This window comes from Brassica napus, chromosome A6 (genome assembly GCF_020379485.1).
Source record: "Brassica napus cultivar Da-Ae chromosome A6, Da-Ae, whole genome shotgun sequence".
Lineage (NCBI taxonomy): Eukaryota > Viridiplantae > Streptophyta > Magnoliopsida > Brassicales > Brassicaceae > Brassica > Brassica napus.
The window spans coordinates 2,214,024-2,232,733 of NC_063439.1; the positions used below are offsets into that span (position 1 = coordinate 2,214,024).

Genomic DNA, 18,710 nt, shown 5'->3' on the forward strand with positions numbered 1-18,710 from the left:
AACACCGTAACGGCCAATCATAAAACCGTAATATAACATTTTATTTTATTTTTGGTTAAGTAATATAACAATTTTGTCAATGCTTATTTTACAAACTCTTATTTAGAACATCGTATACATTTGAAACGTTTTTCATTAATACTTTGCTAGAACGTACAATGTAATAGAAGATTATCTTCTATTTTCAAAGTTTTTGTTTTAATTCCTTTTTCTGAAATTATTTTTAAACTACACATACTATATGGTAATAGAGATATATAATACTTGTTGTATAATGATGACAAGCAAGCGCCTGTAGCTCAGTGGATAGAGCGTCTGTTTCCTAAGCAGAAGGCCGTAGGTTCGACCCCTACCTGGCGCGAATAATACTTGTTATTATTTTTTCTTTTATCCAACACTGGAAAGAAAAGTTTATTCTCTTTACTTATCAATGGTAAAAGTGCTATTTGAGATATGTGGACACTATTTTTACCATCAAAAATATCAGTTGTTCTACATATCAGTTGTTCTACAACACCACAGTACAAGGTGTGATAGTTAAATGTCTGCATATGAATAAAAATATCAGTTGTTCTACATATCCCTTTTGATCTAATATGTTTAGATTTTTTTTCACTTCCCATTCAAAAGGTAAAACCACCTAAGCACAAAGCCAGCAACAAGTAAGCAAATACTGAAAATTTTATAGAGTAAGGTATAGCCCTTATGAAATACAGAATTATCAGGCTTGATTTCGTTCATTTAACACAAGCTTCCTGTTACCTAAGCAATTCAATATAAGTATCATGTTAGGATCCAATCTCAACAACTACAAGTCCTTCCGATAAAATGTAAATAGACAAATCAAAATCTGATTACCTACCCTCGCAAAGTAAAGAGGAGACAAATGAGGATGCTGGTTATTATGTGATGAGCCATCATAACAGCAAAGTCCTTTTCTATTGTCTCCCAGGCAAGCAACGCAACATTTTTTTCAAGGACTCTTTGCATCGTTCAGTTTGTAATGGGTAATAATCGGGAAAGCTAGATTCTAACCAATAATCAAATCTCACCGTTCTTGCAAATATATTCGATAAATACTGAATAAAATATTAGATTATGTTCCTTTTCAGTTTTTCGTGACACAGAAAATTAACACTGAACATTGGTTCAAATATGTTATACGATAAAACAGATGAATTCATATTTCAAACAATCAATTCGAAGAAGTATGCTTTCTTACATAATAAAAGATGTTTATATGAAGGCATCAACGGGGAATTAAGATTCTCGCATGAAGAACAGCCATTTCAAAAGTAAAAAGATGATGGTCCCAATCGGAGCCGGCTTATTGGGTCATAGTGGGCTCGGAAGGCACCGTCTCGTGATCCTTCCACCGTTGAAAGCGGGAGGTGACGCTGCTCTGTGAAACCAGCCTCACGCAGTCTCCTCCGCTCTAAGAGAGGTTGAACCCCAAGCCTTCGCTCGAGTCCAAACCCTCAACTCCAAACTTGGAATGGGCAAGCAAGTAGATAGCCTAACCCGAACCCGGCCCAAAGAGATCGGTTCAATGTCCCATCATCTTGTAGTCTCCACTTGGATCACAAGCCTGCGTTACTAAGCTCGACGTACAGTTGTTGTGAGCTAAACTTATATATATAACAAGGGAAAACTTGTTTCTTCCGATGTGGGATTAAGTATCTTGAAATCATTTGATTAAACTCCCTACGACAGCGTTTCACCTTTGAGTCACCAAGACTGGGGAGTTATGGTCAAGTAGGACCAAACATTTGGTCAAGTTGTAACCATTGTTTTCTGAAATTCGCAAATATCTTGTGTATGAATGAATCGATCTGCATCTTGTTGATGAGCAAGATCCTTAAGGACCTAAGAAGCACTGCCCTTGCTCCCAACTTGAGTCTTGTAATCTAACAGGTCATATTATGATTGCTAAGAACTTCTTTTTGAATTTGGTGTCCATCAATGATTTTGTGATGTTCTTGGTCTCTGGATGATTGAGTGTTAAAGATCCACATACATTTCATGTGTTATTTAATGGGGAATAAGGTCAAAATAAGTTTTTGCTTTTCATATTCATTAGGGAAAGATAGTCAAGTTGAATGGTCCTTCATCATCCTTTATAAACAGAAGACTCGTCATTGTGAATGGCCATACGATCAGATTAACCCACCCCTCGACTATCATAATAGTCCATGAGCAAGAACGTTAAGGAACCCAAGAAGCAATGCTATTCATTGTTCCCAACCTCACTCTTGAAATCCAACAACTCAGAAAAATTATAATCTACATCGGATTATTTCTTTAATTCTTCACACAAACGCTAGAAAAAATATGCATGCCCGTAATATCTACACTTTATTGTCAGCTCCCTTTATTTCATATAAATGTTCTGAAGTAAAGGAACAGACCAAAAGAAGAAAATTAAAGGAAACAAGAAAAGGTCATTTAGACCATTACTGATTCTTTTTGCGAGTTTCTTTTGTTGCGTCACTCCCTGTTGTTGCTGTTGAGCCGCTGTTGTTGGTGAATCCATCACCTGCTTCAAGAGAAAAAACAAAGAAACCATATTTAGTAGTGTGTGTATGTGAATGAAAAGATTTTTATAAAAGCTAGTTTACCAAAATCAAGACTGTTCAAAGAAGCCAGAGACTGATGAGGCACTTGTTGCACAGGTAATGTCGTATAATCATGTTTCTGAAGACAATATTCTACTTGTTGATCTGTTAGATGTTCTGGTTGCTGAGATTTTAGCTGCAATATTTGTTGTTGTTGATCTAATTCTCTAGTGAATTGCTCTATACTCATCATATCTTGAAAATCAGTACCGTAATTAAAAATATTTGATTGTGGTGGTGCAGCAATCCATGACGCGTCAATGAGAGAAGAGACTGAGTTCTCTATATAAGCAAAATCATTAGATGCAATCCACTGATCATAAATATGATCTTGATGGTGATGATGCTGGTGATGATGATTAACTTGATCATTATGATGATGACATTGATCAATAGGTTGCTGAAGTTGTGTGACTACAAAAAGACACACAAATCAGATCTTTCATAAAACGATTTGAGTAATAAACTTAACGAGAAACATAATAGTGTTCTAACTATTATTAGTTACCTGGTGCAACGTTACTAAGCTCAATTTCTCTAAGTTTGTGCATTAGGTCTACTTGTTGAGCAAGCAAGTCGTTGAATGCAGCTATTTGACGAGCAACCTCGCATCGTTTGTAGTATTCTTCGAAGAAATCTGGATTACCTTCTTGAAGACGTTCCCAAACTGCTAACAAAAACAAAATTTTACAGGAGGAAAAGATTGAGAAATTGAAATCAAATTTGATTGTTTTACTTACTTGCGCTAGTGATAACATGATGAATATGGTATTTTTCATGTAGATACGTAATGGTTTGTTCCAAATTCATATATTTTTTAATACATCTTTCGATTTCGTCCTTGATCTGAAACAAAGTTTGAAAAGAACTAATGAGAAGGGTCATGAATATTGAAGGATTTCTGTTATTTTTAAAAAAACATACACGGTTTGCGGTCTTCTCTAGAAAATTCTGATTTCTATTCATAATTTGAAAATCCAAGAGGAGAGTTTCGTTTGACAAAAAAGCTTCAATCAAGTGAATATTGAGGTTCTCTTTGGTTTGTTTAAATATGATGAGTCGTAGATTGCGCGAAAGAAACTAACTAATATAGTGTTGTTGTGTTGGGTTGTAGTTTTTATTCGGTTTCTACATAAGATTCTCAAATATTTGTTTTGATTTTTAACGATATTTACTCTACTACTTTGGTTTTTTTTTTATCGAATAAATATTTCTGATTTTAGTATTTGAAAATGTTACCTCAGATCCTTTTTGTTCAGTCTTTTTTTTTTGTAATTTTTTCAGATTCTCTAAAAATCATATATAGAGTCTAGATGCATTATACATAGTGTTGCTTACAGTTTATCCCTTTGTTTCTAAAATTATAAAATCGTCTTAAGATACTCAAATATTTGTTTTGATTTTTTTAACGATATTTACTCTACTACTTTAATTTTTTATCGAATAATATTTCTAATGTTTGAAATTTGCAAATAATTACCTCACATCTTTTTTGTTCCGTCTTTTTTCTTTTGTAATTTTTTTCTGATTCTCTAGAAATCATAGAGTCTAGATGCATAGTGTTGCTTAAAGTTTATCCGTTTGTTTTTATAATTATAAAATAGTCTTAAATATTCAAGTAGCGAATAAAAAGGTATTGCATATATTTTATACGTTATGTAAATATAATTTTATGCTTTTGTTAGGATATTTCTCCTGATATTATTGGTCAAAATATATGGTAGTTAATAATATTTTTTAAAGAAACAAATCACTCATAAATATATAATTGGATCATGTGTCTCTCCATTTAATACAATATTGCATAGTATTTTACATTTTTACTGATGGGATACTTACAAATTGACAATTTTCCTTTATAGTTTAACCCTAATGAGAAGTGGTTTTTGTTTAAACATAAACCTATGAAAGATATTTAAAAGGTTAATCAACCAACTCTAAAGAGAAAAAAAAACTATCAAATTCATCTAAAACTTCAAACATCTATGCACCAAGAAAGCAACAACAAATCATCTGCAATGTCCGAATGATTTACACAGAGAAATATCTTGCCTAAAACAAACCAGTGTCATAACTTTAATGACCTTTTGTCTTTTCTAATCGGTTTCTTGCACTTTTGCGATTTTAACACAGGGAAATGCCTTCCAAAACTAAAGATGAAATGCTGAAATAGATCTTTGAGAATGAAACTACACGAAGACAACCTCAAACTTAGCACAAGGGTTGTGTTGAATGTGAGTGCTTAAACTCGAGTTCCCCTCGAATTTGAAGTTGTACAAAGCTTGTCGCTGCGTGAGGCCAAGCGGGTAAATCTTATGTACTCTAAGCTCGTTGTCTCCTTTTAAGCTTGCAGGCCTTTCCTTCTTCCACACCGGCTCATGTTTTAATGACTTGAACTTGGCCACAACCGCAGATTCCAAAGCTTCCAGAGTCAGATTTTTACCCCTGTATTGGACAAGAAAGCAATATTTCAGACAAAACATAATCATATCATGTTTTATGTAAGCTTTCTTACCTCAGAAAGATGGATTCCATCTCAAAACGGCCTCTTTCTCTAACAAAAACATGATAAACTGTGTCTGATCCTCCCCTGGTGCACTTGCAAGGCCGTTTCTTGAAACTAGGGCTTTTCTCTTCTTGTTCTTGGATCCTCGTAGCCAGAAAAATGCAGAGACGGCAAGAAGAGTGTACAGCAGCCATATCAACAAGTGCTTTGAAAGAATCTGAAGGACCTTCGTACTTCCATCTAAATCAAAACACAACCATGAAAGCTTTCAAGAAGAAGTTATTTACACACACAGATACAATCATTGAGGGCAAAGAAATGGACCTTAGTGTGTGATTATAAGCAGCAGGGTTATCTGCGAGAAACTTCATTCTCTTTGCAACTGGCTCCACATCTTCCATACTCTTGATTTGAAGGATTGAGCCTGAAGCAGGAGCAAAGTCTTCTATATTCGGAGCACCAACAACCACAGGAACAGATCCTGAAAAGAAACATTGAACAAATTGCTCTGATCAAATACTTCTTTGTTTAACTGTGTCACCAATCAAGAGTTTCTAAACAAATTGCTCTAATCAAATGCTTCTTTATTTAACGATGTCACAAACAAGAGTTTCTAAGATATGCTAATAGAGAAAGACAGTGAATCTAAAACATACCAGCAACTAGAGATTGGAAGAACTTCTCAGTGACATAATCCTCCTCATTGGTGTTCTCAAAAGCCAAACTGAACTTGTAGCGTTTGAGTGCTTCAACCTTGTCAACTATATGAATTTCACAACACCAAATTACATTAGCTCGTTGATCATGCAGGTGTTCAAGTTGAATCCTAATCTCTAAGCCTACCTTTTCCATCTCGGTTCCGATGACAACCACCATAAGAATCAATCTTGATTCTAGTCCTCATCAGGGCTTCAAGTGCTTGCAACCGAAAATTACGAGCACCACAGTTGGAAATAAAAGCAGCTGCAATAGCCTTCTCGGTCTTAGGCTGTACTGGCGCCATAATATCATACTCCGCCCATGAAAAATACCCAACAGGAACATCTGATGAAAGACTAGTGGTCATCACAACATCATAACCTCTCCTGATGAAACAAAGAATATATTACAAAAAAAAAGTCAGTCCATTTACAACATCTTCTACACACAAAAATGTCCTGAAGAAAACGTTTAAAGATTGTGCTTACCCACCGTCGTGCCTGTGAGAGATCATTATCAGGATAGTACTGAGCTGATTCCATGGAACGGATTATGCCAAGAGTTTCAGGTTTATGACCTAATCCAAACGTAGCATCTGCTGTCTTACCTGCGCTAGCTTCAAATGTACAATCGACAGAGCAAGATTGAAAGTCCTACAAAAAAAATTGAGAGAGGAAAAAACCATGATAACGCATACACCAATCACAAGAGAGACAAACACATATGAAACACGTAAGTGAATCCATCCATAAGAGCGAGATTAAAAGTCCTATAAATTGAAAGAGAGAGATGAAACCAATGATAAGCCATGAAGAAGCAGTAGCTTAACATATATCACAGATCTAGAAGAGAGACAAACACTATATGAAACATGTAAATGAATCCATCCCATGAACAAATCAATCTTTCTCACTCCATGATTCACAAATTACTATGTGTGATCATCAACCACCCTTCCATAATGAGAAACTTGAGCCCAAAAACGAATAATAACTGATCAAATACAAGATTTAGCCAATGATGTATATACCAAACAAATCGTTCTCTTTTGTGATAGATGTTAAGAAACTCGATCCATCACAATTTAAATGAATCCATCAAGAAGCAGCAGCAGCTTAACATCTTATAACAAAAGACACAAACACTATATAAAACATTCTTTCTCACTGCATGATTCACAAATTACTTTCTATGATTCATAATGGACTAACCAACCACTCTTCCATAAATAATAAATGATGTATTACCTTGGCACCACCGGAGATAAAGATTGGATTTTTACGAAAGTCCCTCGAATAAGTCACCGAGTCTTCTCTCGTCAGCCACTCCTCGCAGCTCTTCTCCGTCCCCACCACACCGATCTTCCTCTCGGATCTACTCGGCGGAGGCGGAGACTGAGTGAAGAAATCAGTCAACGTGTCGACCAAAGCGACTTTATCGAGCCGACCCAGAAACCCGATCTCGGCGATGACGACAAGAGCCACGCAGATTGGTAATAAATTCGACAGCTTTCGCCTGATTGATGAAGAGTGAGACGACGGCGAAGAAGATGAAGAGGAGTCATTTGCTAGAGGCAATTCGTCGTGGGTAGCTCCGATTCTGGGTCCTCGAAGATTGGAGAACGGACCCATGAAGCGAGAGGACGAATCTCGGGGAGGAGAAAGGATTAAAGGTTTTGCCTTTACGAGGTTTCAGAGAGAGAGAGAGAGAGAGACTCTGTCTTATATTATCAGGTAGGCTTTGCTTCAAAGTCAATGCTCAAAACTTGTATAGTCATCGGCGGTGCTATAAAGTCGCCTACGTATTTTGATTTTTAGTTTTTTCTTTTTAATATTTTACTTTTCTTTTTAATATATTCTTTTTGTTTATTGCTTCATTAACAACTTTAGTATTTTTTAACATATTAAGCTAGCGCACCCTTATTTTTAATTTGATTTTATAAAGTATAAGATAATATGTTTAAATTGTATATTTTATAAATTTTTAGATGGATGGCTAATTAAAATGATATGCTTTATTCATATGATCCTATTTGTATAAAACTCGTATCTATCAATTTGGTTTTTAAACCGTTTTAATTGGTTACTTATATAAATATTTTTTCAAAAACAAAAACTAGGATACTATGTTAACATGCAAAGAACTCCATAGTTATATCTAAATTTTTATATATACACCAAATACATTACAAAACTAGCTTTACAGTTGGTCTAAACTATAAAGTGTGAAAAAGCAGATTATCAATACTATTAAAACAGAAGCAACTTTTATCTACTTACAAATAGTCTAGGTTGGACCATTATATTTAATTATATTTTCTATTATTTCTACTCATATCTAATTTAATTGTTAAATATACATCGTACCTAAAATTAAAGAACTAACTAATTTATTATTTTTTAGACTAATGAATTTAATTTACATTAATTCGAAATTCAAATAACTAATCAATTATATTTAGTTATTAATGTAATAAATAATTATATATATATATATATATATATATATATATATATATCTATTCATTTGTATATATACAACTATATATTAATTCAAATGCAAAAAAAAAAATTGTTCAAAACCCTCACCAAATACATAAAAATATAATTATTATATTTAGAGTATTAAAATATATATAAATATATATTATAAAATAAATATTAATAGAAATTATATGATGGAACATGTTACTATTAATAGTTTAATGAATATATCTTTTACGGGTTACTCAAACAGACATGTAATATATATATATCAAATATAAACTAATTGAACAAATATATTAACACAAATATATCATAAAACATTACATTAACATAAATCGAAGCCAAAGAGTAAGAGTCAATATTTTAATTGTTAAAAATATAATTATATATATATATTATAAAATTAAGAACTAAATATAATAAAAATATATCAAAATTAAAATAATAAATATTTACATTTCTAATGCGAATAATGAAATTAACTTTTAAATTTAAAATAAGCCATAGATAAAACATCAAAAAGTATCTAATAATATGTGAATAACAAAAGTAAACTAAGTAAATAAACAATTGTATTTTTTGGCAAACGTAAATCATTAATTTGTAATAGACGTATACACATTATTGATTCTCAAATCTATTTTATTTTTAGTATGCATCCACTCAAATATTAATCCATTAACAAGATGAAATTTTAGTTGGACTAAAATTGTATTAAACTTGGAATATCAATTTCATAATATATTCTCTATTCATCTGAACGTTCATGAATATATATTACAATACTCTAAATATAATATTAAATCAAACCGGATTACATATTGGGTCATCTATCTGTTCAACCGATAACCAGATCTCGGGTTTTAGCGGTTGTTACGAGTTTTATAGAATTTTTAAATAACAGTTTTTTTTTTGAAAACTAAAATGGATTATATATGAACCATCGAATTTGGCAATTTAACTGCGAGTCGGGTTTCAAAACATTGAATATAATGTTTCATTTGTAATATCTAAGTGTAGATACAATTAAAATACAAATTTATTTGATATATATTTGAAATATTTCGAAAATAATCCCGCGCTTTGAAAGCGCGGGTCAAAATCTAGTGTCTAATTAATAAGAAAACAGATCACATTGTCCTTAGACTTCACCTATGCCATATTGCCAATTTGCCATAACGAGTAATGCCAGTCCTATATGCTTGAGAAGAATCAAAGTAACGAGTTTAACGGTGGAGTCTTCCATTCACTAAAATTCTTGTGAAGTTTTCAAAAATAAGAATAAGGAAAGAGGTAGTGTCTAGACTAAACAACTCATAGAGATCCCGCATTTTCAAATAGCATCTACATTAACTTTAGAGTGAAGACTTTAGATGGGTCCTTGAATTATTTTTTTATTCTCACGCCACCTTCTCGCTTATATAGAGACACATCCACACTACTTTGTTTTCATTGTAGAATGGGGAGACCTTCGCCAGAGAAAGTCAGAACAGATTCTACCATATCTATAAGTAATGTTTTGAAACTCTAATCATTAAACACCAATATCTCCAAAGGATCTCTATTTTCTTCTTCAAAATAGGTTAATTCTATAATAGAGCTGAGTTAATAAAATCATTTTTAATTGATCACTATTATTTCTTCAAAATAGAGTAATACTAAAATGGAAATGAGTTATAATCTAACGATACTCTATTTTATATTAAAAATAGAGTGATGAACAAAAAATAAATGAATTAAATTATTTATTTAGTAGATACATTTTTACTATATTATAAAATGAAAATTGAGTAGGATTAAAATATTTTTATTCTCGATTCCATTTTACAGTGAAAAATAGAATGATGTTAAAGATGCTCTAGTACTCTATTTTAAAGTGAATAAAAATAATGAACAAAACATAAATGAATTACTTAATTATGGAGTAAAACCATTTTTAACTCTATTATATAATTTAAAACAGAATTAGAATTATGAACATTTTTATTTTAAACTCTATTTTATAGTGAAAATAGAGTTATGCTAGACATGCTCTTGGTGATATTACTCTCTCTGTTTCTTAACGTATAATGTTTTGAGAAGTTTTTGATGTTTCAGTACGTAAGATGTTTTCATTTTTTTAGGGAACTTTTAATTTTATTAAAAACTATGTAATCAATAGTATTTTGTTGGTTAGATAGTTTTTAATTTATACTTTAAATGATATTTTAAAATAAATATTAAATTTCTTAATTGTTATGCACATGTATAAAACATCATACAAACGAATGGAGTATTACTCATTGAATGAGTTGTAATTGACATGCGCATGAACACTATAATTTAGTTACTTTATATAACAAATTAAATTGTTGATAAAAGAACAGAACCATTTAAAAATTTCAGTTGCAATATATCATATATGGTAGTCGTGATAGTGTGTGGGGTGTTCTAAGGGAATGAGATTGGAACTCACTCTCAAAGACTTATCGAGTACACAGATATGTTATGCTTGCCAAATAAGAAAGTTGCTAACCTCAAACTCTGTGGCTTAGAGAGGGGCTCTTGAACAAGACATCTTTCATTCAGTGAGTCTTTTCTCTTCTCCCTTGAAAGAATTATTATAAGAGAACCATTTTATAATCTTATACATGAGATGTTTTGTTTTCCGATTTGTCCCGTAAAATTTATCATTAATAGAAGAGTTGGTAGCCAAACTTTAATATTATTAACGTTGGTAGAGTTAGGCAAGGAGGAGAGGGTCAGCTGAACCCCATGACTTTTGAAAATTTTGTTTACATGCTAGAGTTTGTTAATATAATGGGAGATTTGGTTAACTCATGTTTAACTGACTCTCTTGTTTATGGTGTAAATCTTAATTCTTGCATTCTCTTAACATTACTAGATAGTCATATACTCCAGACAAAAACTGTATAACTTCACTACTGATATGCATCCATGGTGTTTTCAGTAATCTTTAGGCGTGGTGGATCTCATTGCACATGTCTTTCATCCTTCAAATTAAATGATCTTTAGATGAAGTTCTTGATAATGCATCATTACTGTAACTAGTGTAGAATCATCTCCATCAACATAAGTGGAGGTAAAAAAAAAAAACATAAGTGGAGGTGAACTCTATCATGGTTTTGATGCTCATTCCATACGTTTGGTCCAGCGTGACACAAAAGTAGACATTCCCTTAAATAACATATCATATAATGATGATGTTGAAATCAATAATGTGAGGAACCAATTACTAGATATGGAGAGGGAAACTTTCCATATTTAGAAGTGAATTGTATTTACATCGACGCAACAGTATTGTTCATTTTTGGGTTGCTTAGATATAATTATTGCTTGGAATAAAAATTCGCACACCATAGGGGTCCCAAAACAATCACTACCACTTCTAATCTTTTTTTTTTTGCCACCATTTACGTTAATAAAAATAATAATACCAAAATTATAATAATTAAAACGATAATTAATATATTTACTCAATATTTACTAGAATAATAAAAGAGTAACAAACAATAACATGTCTGTCAAAATAAATTTAGCACATGATTTGGGTGATAATATGGACTTTTAAATTAAAATAAAGTGCGAAGAAAACTCCAAACACGATCTGTTTCACCTATTCACCACTCTGAGAAGGCAACAGAATTAACAACGAGTAATAGTTTCACACGTCTCAGCTTCTCATTGGTTACCAGTCAACGTGGATGTCAGCTCAATTAAGTGAATAAGCTTAACAAATTTAATATAAACTAAACAGGATATTTATTAATTTACTCTAAAAATTGGAAACAAAATATCTAAAAAACCCTTAAAAGAGGAAAAAGCTCACCCCCTTAAAATGGCAGTTTGTGTCGAGGTAGTAGCAAGCACACACACACTTGTCGTCTCTCTCCCGCAACTCTTCTCGTGTTTCCGCAGTCACCAATAATATTAGGTGAGAACTCTTAAACCTATTTTTTTTTTGAGATCTGTCTTTGTCTAATCATCCCTTGAACTGTTATCTTTTGTCCGATTCATTACATCTGATCTGTTTTTTTCTTCTTCTCTGTATGTAGTAAATAAAGTAGTAGTTATGAAGGAAGTAACTACTTGTAGTGGAATAAGTTCAAAGTCTTCTTCTTTATTGAACAGATCTGTCTTTTTGTATTTTCTTGGGTTTCTTGAATATTATCTTTTGAGTTCATTCATATACTTTCAAGAATGGTCAAAACTTAAAAGATTTTTTTTATTTTAATCTCTTTTTTATTGTTGGTCTGAAATTAAAGATCATTTGGGTGCTCAGATACACAAATATGTAACAAGAGATCAATGGTTTTTTGCTCTCTTATAGATACTAAAGAGGGTGTGATTCAATTGGTTTCAAGATCTGAAGAAGAAAGTGATGGGTACTCACATCAATTTCAACAGCTTAGACGTAGACTCTTCAGGAGGTAATGGGAGTGACAATAGCCAGTCAAAGCCATTGGGGAGGCAGTCTTCGTTATATTCGTTAACATTTGATGAGCTTCAGAGCACATTAGGCGAGCCAGGGAAAGAGTTTGGGTCAATGAATATGGATGAGCTTCTCAAGAACATATGGACTGCTGAGGAAACTACGCAACCCATCATGACAACTACATCCTCCATTGCATCCGTGCAGCAACCAAGTAGTGGCTTTGCTCCAGGAGGAGGGAGTCTTGTGCAGAGGCAAGGCTCCTTGACTTTGCCTAGAACGCTTAGTCAGAAAACTGTTGATGAGGTCTGGAAACACTTGATGTCCAAAGATAGTTCTAATGGAACTGATGCGCCTGAGAGGCAGGAGACTTTAGGGGAAATGACTTTAGAGGACTTCTTGCTCCGAGCTGGTGTTGTGAAAGAAGATAGTCAACAGAACCAAAACAACTGTGTTTCTACTGGTTTGGGATTTGGATTTGGTCAGCCGAATCAAAACAACATATCGTTCAAGGGCAACAATAGTTCTATGATCTTGAATCAAGCACCAGCAACAATGCAGCAGCAGCAGCTTCAACCACCACATCAGAGATTGCCACCAACTATTTATCCAAAGCAAGCGAATGTAACATTTGCAGCGCCTGTGAGCAACAATAATAGTGGTTTTGCTGCTATGGGAAGAGGAGGGGTGACTGTTGCATCTACTTCTCCTAGTGCGGAGAACAATGCAGCTTGGTCATCACCAGTTCCTTATGTGTTTGGTGGTCAGGGAAGAAGAAGCAATACAGGAGTGGTGGAGAAGGTTGTTGAGAGAAGACAAAAGAGAATGATCAAGAATCGTGAATCAGCTGCTAGATCAAGGGCTCGAAAGCAGGTAAAAGTGTTCATTACCATATTCTTTTCAAGAACTTTCATATTGATTTCGATGTTCCCTTTAACCACAGGCTTACACCTTGGAACTCGAAGCCGAGATTGAAAATCTCAAGCAACTGAATCAAGATTTGCAGAGAAAGCAGGTGCGTTTTCTTACTTCTTCTTAAAGAATCTAGCTGGCTCAGTTCTTTAACTAAGCTTCCCCTATGATGTTGCAGGCTGAAATTATGAAAACACAGAAGAATGAGGTAAACAACAACTACCCACAGCAAAAGACTCTTTACATTTTCAGCTACTTTTTGTATGTCTAAATGTGCTCTACTCTCTTTTTGATGTTAAGTTTACTGATACGGCTTGTTGAATTTACAGCTAAAGGAACCGTCAAAGCAGCGTCCATGGCTGGCCAAAACGCAATGCTTGAGAAGAACCTTAACTGGTCCATGGTAAGAAGACAAACACAAGCAAGAAGAGCTCGGACTTGGGACTTGGAAGACAAAAAAAAATGTAATAGAAGATAGATTCTACTGTACAGGAGAGATGCAGACAATGTAGAAATCTTTTGAACTGAATCTACTTAAAAAAGAGTGAAGAGTATGAGAGAGCGTTTCAATATGAATTCATAAATGTTATATTTATATGTGAAACTTAAAGATTTAACTCAGAAAGAGAGTCCATTTACTGGAGAGTGAGGTACACTCTGGCTGCAAAGCGACTTGGAAGATGATGAACCACCAATGAATCGGTTATTATTGCTTCTTTGAAACCTCAAAACGGTTCTCTGCATAGTATCTTGTCCCACCTCTTCATCAACAGCTTTAGCAAATCCGCTATGCAACGGATCATAGCTTTCACACAGCATCCTCAACACTTGCTTAATCGATGGCCTAGACCTGCCTTCTTTCTCAGTACACATTCTCACAACCGTCACAACAGCTTCAAGCTGTCTCTCTCCATTATCATCAATGGAGTCTTTGATTCTTGGGTCTACTAGATCCTTGTGTCTTGATTTAGTCACTAGAAACCGCTGAGACGTTTCAACAAGGTTCCTACCTTCTTCAACCGCTCTTCTTCCCGTTATGATCTCTAGCAACACAACTCCGTAGCTGTACACATCACTCTTCTCAGTCAGCTCTTGTGTCACCACATACTCTGGATCTACATAACCTGAAAAAATAATATTCAGTTTCCATCAGAAGTAGTCATGTTGTTTTGTTATGTATCTCTCTTCTTAACCTGGAGTTCCATGAATATCAGTGTTCACAGGCTCAAAACAAACAGATCCATCTCTAGACGAATGTGCAAGGCCAAAATCTGAAAGCTGCACCAAGAAAACATTATTTAAAACAAGTTGAATGGTTTCTGTAACATAGATAATGAGTGATGGTACATACTTTAGCTACAAATTTATCATCCAGTAGTATATTGCTTGATTTAATGTCTCTGTGGCAGAGAGGTGGATCACAGTAGAAATGAAGATATTCCTGGAGAATAGAACAAAGTTGCAGCAAAAAATAAAAAAAAAAACTGTAAGAGACTTTTATAATGAAACTAAAAGGGTTTATCAGTCTACTAGAGAGTATTTACCAAAGCATTAGCCACATCAATAGCTATTTTCATTCTTGTTTCCCAACTAAGTGGAGGCTTCTCTGTAGCTGCATTGGAAAGAAGAAAAGTTTCAGCTCTTTGGATTTTTTAAGCCTAAGGTAAAGAAGCAAGCATGTACATACAATGTAGATGATCTTTTAAGCTGCCATTTTCCATATACTCGTAAATGAGGAACCTGAAAGATTGGAGGAAAAAAAAAAAGAAAAAGAAGAGAATTAATTTTTAACATTTTTACGAAAAAAACTATGTGTGTTTCTTCACCTTTCTTTCTTTTCAATGCAAAAGCCTTTCAAGGCAACGAGGTTACGGTGATGAAGCTTAGCTAAAAGCTCAATCTCTCTGCAGAAATCTTGTTTAGATTGTTCAGAGGCTTTGTCCATTCTTTTTACAGCTGCAACCAATCCATCGCTGAACTCGGCTTTGTAAACAGTCCCAAAACCTCCATGACCAATCACTGTGTTGAACTCTTTTGTTGCAGTTCTCATTTCCTTGTAGCTAAACTTTTGGAAAGGAGAAGAATCATCTGCAGAGAAAACCGAAACCACATCATGTAATATTAGTTTCGTCATATTGGTCATTTCTAGTCTATCAGTTTATCATTCATATGATTTAATGTAACGAAAGTACACATGTTGTTTTTTCTTCACCTTGATGAATCTTGAATACAGGGCGGGGAGAAGGAAGTGTCTTTGCTGATTTTCTTTCTAAACTCTCGGATTCATCGAGTTCCCGGTTCTTTTTACGTATAAGAATCACCAGAACCACTAGCATTGTAAGAGAAACAGCCGTAACAACAATCCCAATGGTTGGAAGCAATGTTAAGTGATATGGATTGTTGCTTTCACTTGAAGAAGTCATTGGAGAATCACTCTTGCTTGGGATAGCAGCATCAACCACGCTTGGAGACGGTCCTGGACTCTCCGTAGGTGGAAATGAGACTGTCCACAAGAGAACCAAATCATAAAAAGATACAAACCTGAATGTGATGATGGTAAGAAAATTATACTTTCTGTGTTTCATTTTTAATGTAGTTTTAGATTTGTGCACAGAAATTAAAAAAAAATTAATTTTCTATGTTCTCTAAATAAAAATGTCATTAATTATACACCTAACTATATTTCAACTAATAAAAAATATTCCTTCCGTTCCATAATATAAAATGTTTTGCTTAAATGCATAAAAGATTAAGAAACTTGCCTTGTAGGAGATAAAATTATTAAAATATATAAATTAAACATAAATTAACCAATCATAAATAATGTAGTAAAATGTTAATGGTTAACCAATTTTCAATAAAGTTAAAGTATTTAAAAGTATCAAAACATCTTATATTTTAAAACATCAAAATTTCTCCAAAACATCTTATATTGTATTGTGAAACGGAGAGAGTAAACCGAAAAGAGTAACAGTCTAACCTGAAGGGACAACACTAAGCTCTGTCACTTGAAAGAAACAACCAAGCAGCTCAAGAGCCGAAGCATCGTCCATACGGCTCGCTAACGTAGCGTAAGTCGCATCACGACAAGTACTCAGAGTAACGTTATTAGTCTCCGCACCAACTAGATTACGAAGGTAAGTGATACCAGAGTTCAAACACTTCCTGCATTGGTTAACCGGAGAAAGCGGGGCCCTGCAGTTTCTTGTAACATGTCCGAACGTTGGAGACTGGTGCATTTGCGTTACGGTGGTCCGACCTTCGCAGCTGTACGTGACGAGGATCTTGGTTCCTAACCCGCAGAAACTAGTCGCGTTTCTTGAGACTCCGTAGAGCTCCATTGTTTTGGAGATGGAGGCAACGCAGGTTTCGGATAGATCCGATGTGACTCCGAGATTGTTTGACAAGTTAGCGTAACGAGCCACGGATATGGCGACGAAAGCGTTCATGTAGCGGCAGCATTTGCCTCTGTTGGTTATGTTGGAGCAGACGGAAGCTACTAGAGTGAAGTTCGATGAAGTGAAATCTAGTGGACAATCTTCAGACACAGAGACAACAATGCAGTAAAATGTTAGTGTCTGAAACTTTAATTTTGTTAATCACTGCTTCAACAAAATTAAAGTTTTTTTTTTTGGTCACAAACAGAATTAAAGTTTTTTTTTCTTTTTTGTTCAAACAAAATTAAAGTTTATATCATTGATTTTACTCATGGAAACTTCAAAAATCTTTTTTTTTATTTTTCAAGATCTGTTTTCAATCCCAAACAGAGTATTTGCATGTAAGCAACACATTCACCAGCAACTCATCAAAATTCAAACTGTAGTGAAAGAAAGCAACAAAATTTTGGAAAACCCAGAAGCTCAAAAACTGATTTTGATGAAAAGGACCACCATATTATATCTTTGATTTAGAAGAGGACAAGATTAGAAAAAGAAGTTTTGAGATAAGGAAACAGAGGAAAATTGGGAAAGACAAACCTGCAGCCATTAGTGAAGACAGTTGGGTTCCAAGTAATGCAATTAATGCTAACAAGAAAGCTTGACTATTCACCACCATAGCCAAGACCAAACCGGAGAGAGAGAGAGAAGAGAAAAGAGAGAGAGATTATAAAAAGGGTTAATGGAAGGTCCTGTGATATGACATTCGAGGGTCTGTATACTCTCTCTCTCACTAGGCAAGGAAAGAGACAAAGAATCACAACTCTCTTATTCAATTCGTGATGATAAACGACGAAATGTTTTTAAAGAAGTCCTTAACTTATCATTTCATCTCGTTCTCATCCAATATGAAATGAATAAAACATCCTCACTTTCTTTTATGTTCTAACAAATCATGTTTAATTATTCAAATGGTGTTGTTATAAGATTAGTTTCTCTCATGTGAAGTTTTCTTTGATTGGTTCAAAGTTCAAACCAACATTAGTGCGTATTTAGTAGGATTAACAGAAGTTTTAAATGGGAACTCGCATGTTAATCATTATAATCTATTGTATGATTATGTCTCATGCAAGTTGCTCATAACAATTATTATGTATCTAACTAAAACAGTTAATTTTAGTATTTGTTTTTTTTTAGAAAAGGAAGATTATAGTTTTGTCCTTTTCTTGGAGAAGAAGGAAGGTATTGGTTGTTTAAAGAAAAGAAAAATAAACATTTATTTCAAGTGTTTGAAGAAGAGAAAACGACACAGTTAGGATTAAATGGATAATGGATTCGAGGGATATTAATCCTAAATTATCCTAATTTTGGTTTTGAAAAAAGAAATTATATAACAAATTCAAAAAAAAAATTGAGAAATGAAAGAAGCAGTGTGAACCTAAATGCTCTACATAACGGTGGTGGGGGTCACTCACATGTGTACACCCTGTCATATCACAGGCCTCAACCGCAACATTTTCTGTTTGATGTTTGATTTTTACAACATTTTTTCTGTGTTTTTTTTTGACATCAACTTTTTTCTGTTTTTAAAATTTTGATTTTTTCCAAACTACATGAAAATGATTCGTCGTGCCAAATTTTCATGATTTATATAAGCTATAATTTCAAGTTTGATTCATACCT

At 33.8% G+C, this 18,710-nt stretch overlaps 3 protein-coding genes and 1 non-coding gene across 6 annotated transcripts; 2 read left to right on the top strand and 2 right to left on the bottom strand.

The window, feature by feature from the left end:
• Nucleotides 1–288: 288 nt before the first annotated feature.
• On the top strand, nucleotides 289–361 carry TRNAR-CCU. The gene has a single exon. It is a non-coding gene; the product is annotated as a tRNA-Arg (tRNA).
• A 4,196-nt stretch (nucleotides 362–4,557) lies between these two features.
• Nucleotides 4,558–7,621, bottom strand: LOC106346129 (putative fucosyltransferase-like protein). Its single transcript, XM_013785383.3, has 7 exons — nucleotides 7,068–7,621; nucleotides 6,313–6,473; nucleotides 5,965–6,206; nucleotides 5,778–5,882; nucleotides 5,446–5,602; nucleotides 5,131–5,361; nucleotides 4,558–5,060 (listed from the first exon to the last, which is right to left on the bottom strand). Exons 1-7 carry the CDS (start codon nucleotides 7,449–7,451, stop codon nucleotides 4,805–4,807), a joined length of 1,536 nt encoding a protein of 511 aa, XP_013640837.2. The 5' UTR covers nucleotides 7,452–7,621; the 3' UTR covers nucleotides 4,558–4,804.
• A 4,462-nt stretch (nucleotides 7,622–12,083) lies between these two features.
• On the top strand, nucleotides 12,084–14,288 carry LOC106346128 (ABSCISIC ACID-INSENSITIVE 5-like protein 4). 2 transcript variants are annotated; one of them, XM_048781972.1, is made up of 5 exons: nucleotides 12,084–12,240; nucleotides 12,637–13,611; nucleotides 13,682–13,753; nucleotides 13,829–13,858; nucleotides 13,980–14,288. In XM_048781972.1, exons 2-5 carry the CDS (start codon nucleotides 12,688–12,690, stop codon nucleotides 14,055–14,057), a joined length of 1,104 nt encoding a protein of 367 aa, XP_048637929.1. In that variant the 5' UTR covers nucleotides 12,084–12,240; nucleotides 12,637–12,687; the 3' UTR covers nucleotides 14,058–14,288. The 2 variants fall into 2 exon arrangements, with proteins under 2 accessions (XP_048637929.1, XP_048637930.1); XM_048781973.1 differs by having other exon boundaries at nucleotides 12,106–12,240; nucleotides 13,829–13,911.
• LOC106346127 (probable receptor-like protein kinase At1g49730) lies at nucleotides 14,071–17,866 on the bottom strand. 2 transcript variants are annotated; one of them, XM_048781971.1, is made up of 9 exons: nucleotides 17,628–17,866; nucleotides 16,631–17,188; nucleotides 15,863–16,153; nucleotides 15,477–15,738; nucleotides 15,338–15,390; nucleotides 15,195–15,262; nucleotides 15,002–15,091; nucleotides 14,844–14,928; nucleotides 14,071–14,765 (listed from the first exon to the last, which is right to left on the bottom strand). In XM_048781971.1, the coding sequence occupies exons 1-9, from the start codon at nucleotides 17,704–17,706 to the stop codon at nucleotides 14,269–14,271; spliced, it is 1,983 nt and encodes a 660-aa protein (XP_048637928.1). In that variant the 5' UTR covers nucleotides 17,707–17,866; the 3' UTR covers nucleotides 14,071–14,268. The 2 variants fall into 2 exon arrangements, with proteins under 2 accessions (XP_048637928.1, XP_013640836.2); XM_013785382.3 differs by having other exon boundaries at nucleotides 14,071–14,774.
• Nucleotides 17,867–18,710: the final 844 nt, after the last annotated feature.

What these genes read in the sequence shown, in the direction of transcription:
- LOC106346129 (XM_013785383.3), bottom strand. Translation starts at nt 7,451, where the DNA reads ATGGGTCCGTTCTCCAATCTTCGAGGACCCAGAATCGGAGCTACCCAC. An exon ending in TCGGAACCGAGATGGAAAAG is followed by an intron (nt 5,883 to 5,964) that starts GTAGGCTTAGAG and finishes AAATTCATATAG; the next exon opens with TTGACAAGGTTGAAGCACTC. An exon ending in ATGGAATCCATCTTTCTGAG is followed by an intron (nt 5,061 to 5,130) that starts GTAAGAAAGCTT and finishes TGTCCAATACAG; the next exon opens with GGGTAAAAATCTGACTCTGG.
- LOC106346128 (XM_048781972.1), top strand. Translation starts at nt 12,688, where the DNA reads ATGGGTACTCACATCAATTTCAACAGCTTAGACGTAGACTCTTCAGGA. An exon ending in AAGATTTGCAGAGAAAGCAG is followed by an intron (nt 13,754 to 13,828) that starts GTGCGTTTTCTT and finishes ATGATGTTGCAG; the next exon opens with GCTGAAATTATGAAAACACA. An exon ending in TGAAAACACAGAAGAATGAG is followed by an intron (nt 13,859 to 13,979) that starts GTAAACAACAAC and finishes TTGAATTTACAG; the next exon opens with CTAAAGGAACCGTCAAAGCA.
- LOC106346127 (XM_013785382.3), bottom strand. Translation starts at nt 17,706, where the DNA reads ATGGTGGTGAATAGTCAAGCTTTCTTGTTAGCATTAATTGCATTACTT. An exon ending in TGCATTGAAAAGAAAGAAAG is followed by an intron (nt 15,391 to 15,476) that starts GTGAAGAAACAC and finishes CCAATCTTTCAG; the next exon opens with GTTCCTCATTTACGAGTATA. An exon ending in CTTAAAAGATCATCTACATT is followed by an intron (nt 15,263 to 15,337) that starts GTATGTACATGC and finishes TTTCCAATGCAG; the next exon opens with CTACAGAGAAGCCTCCACTT.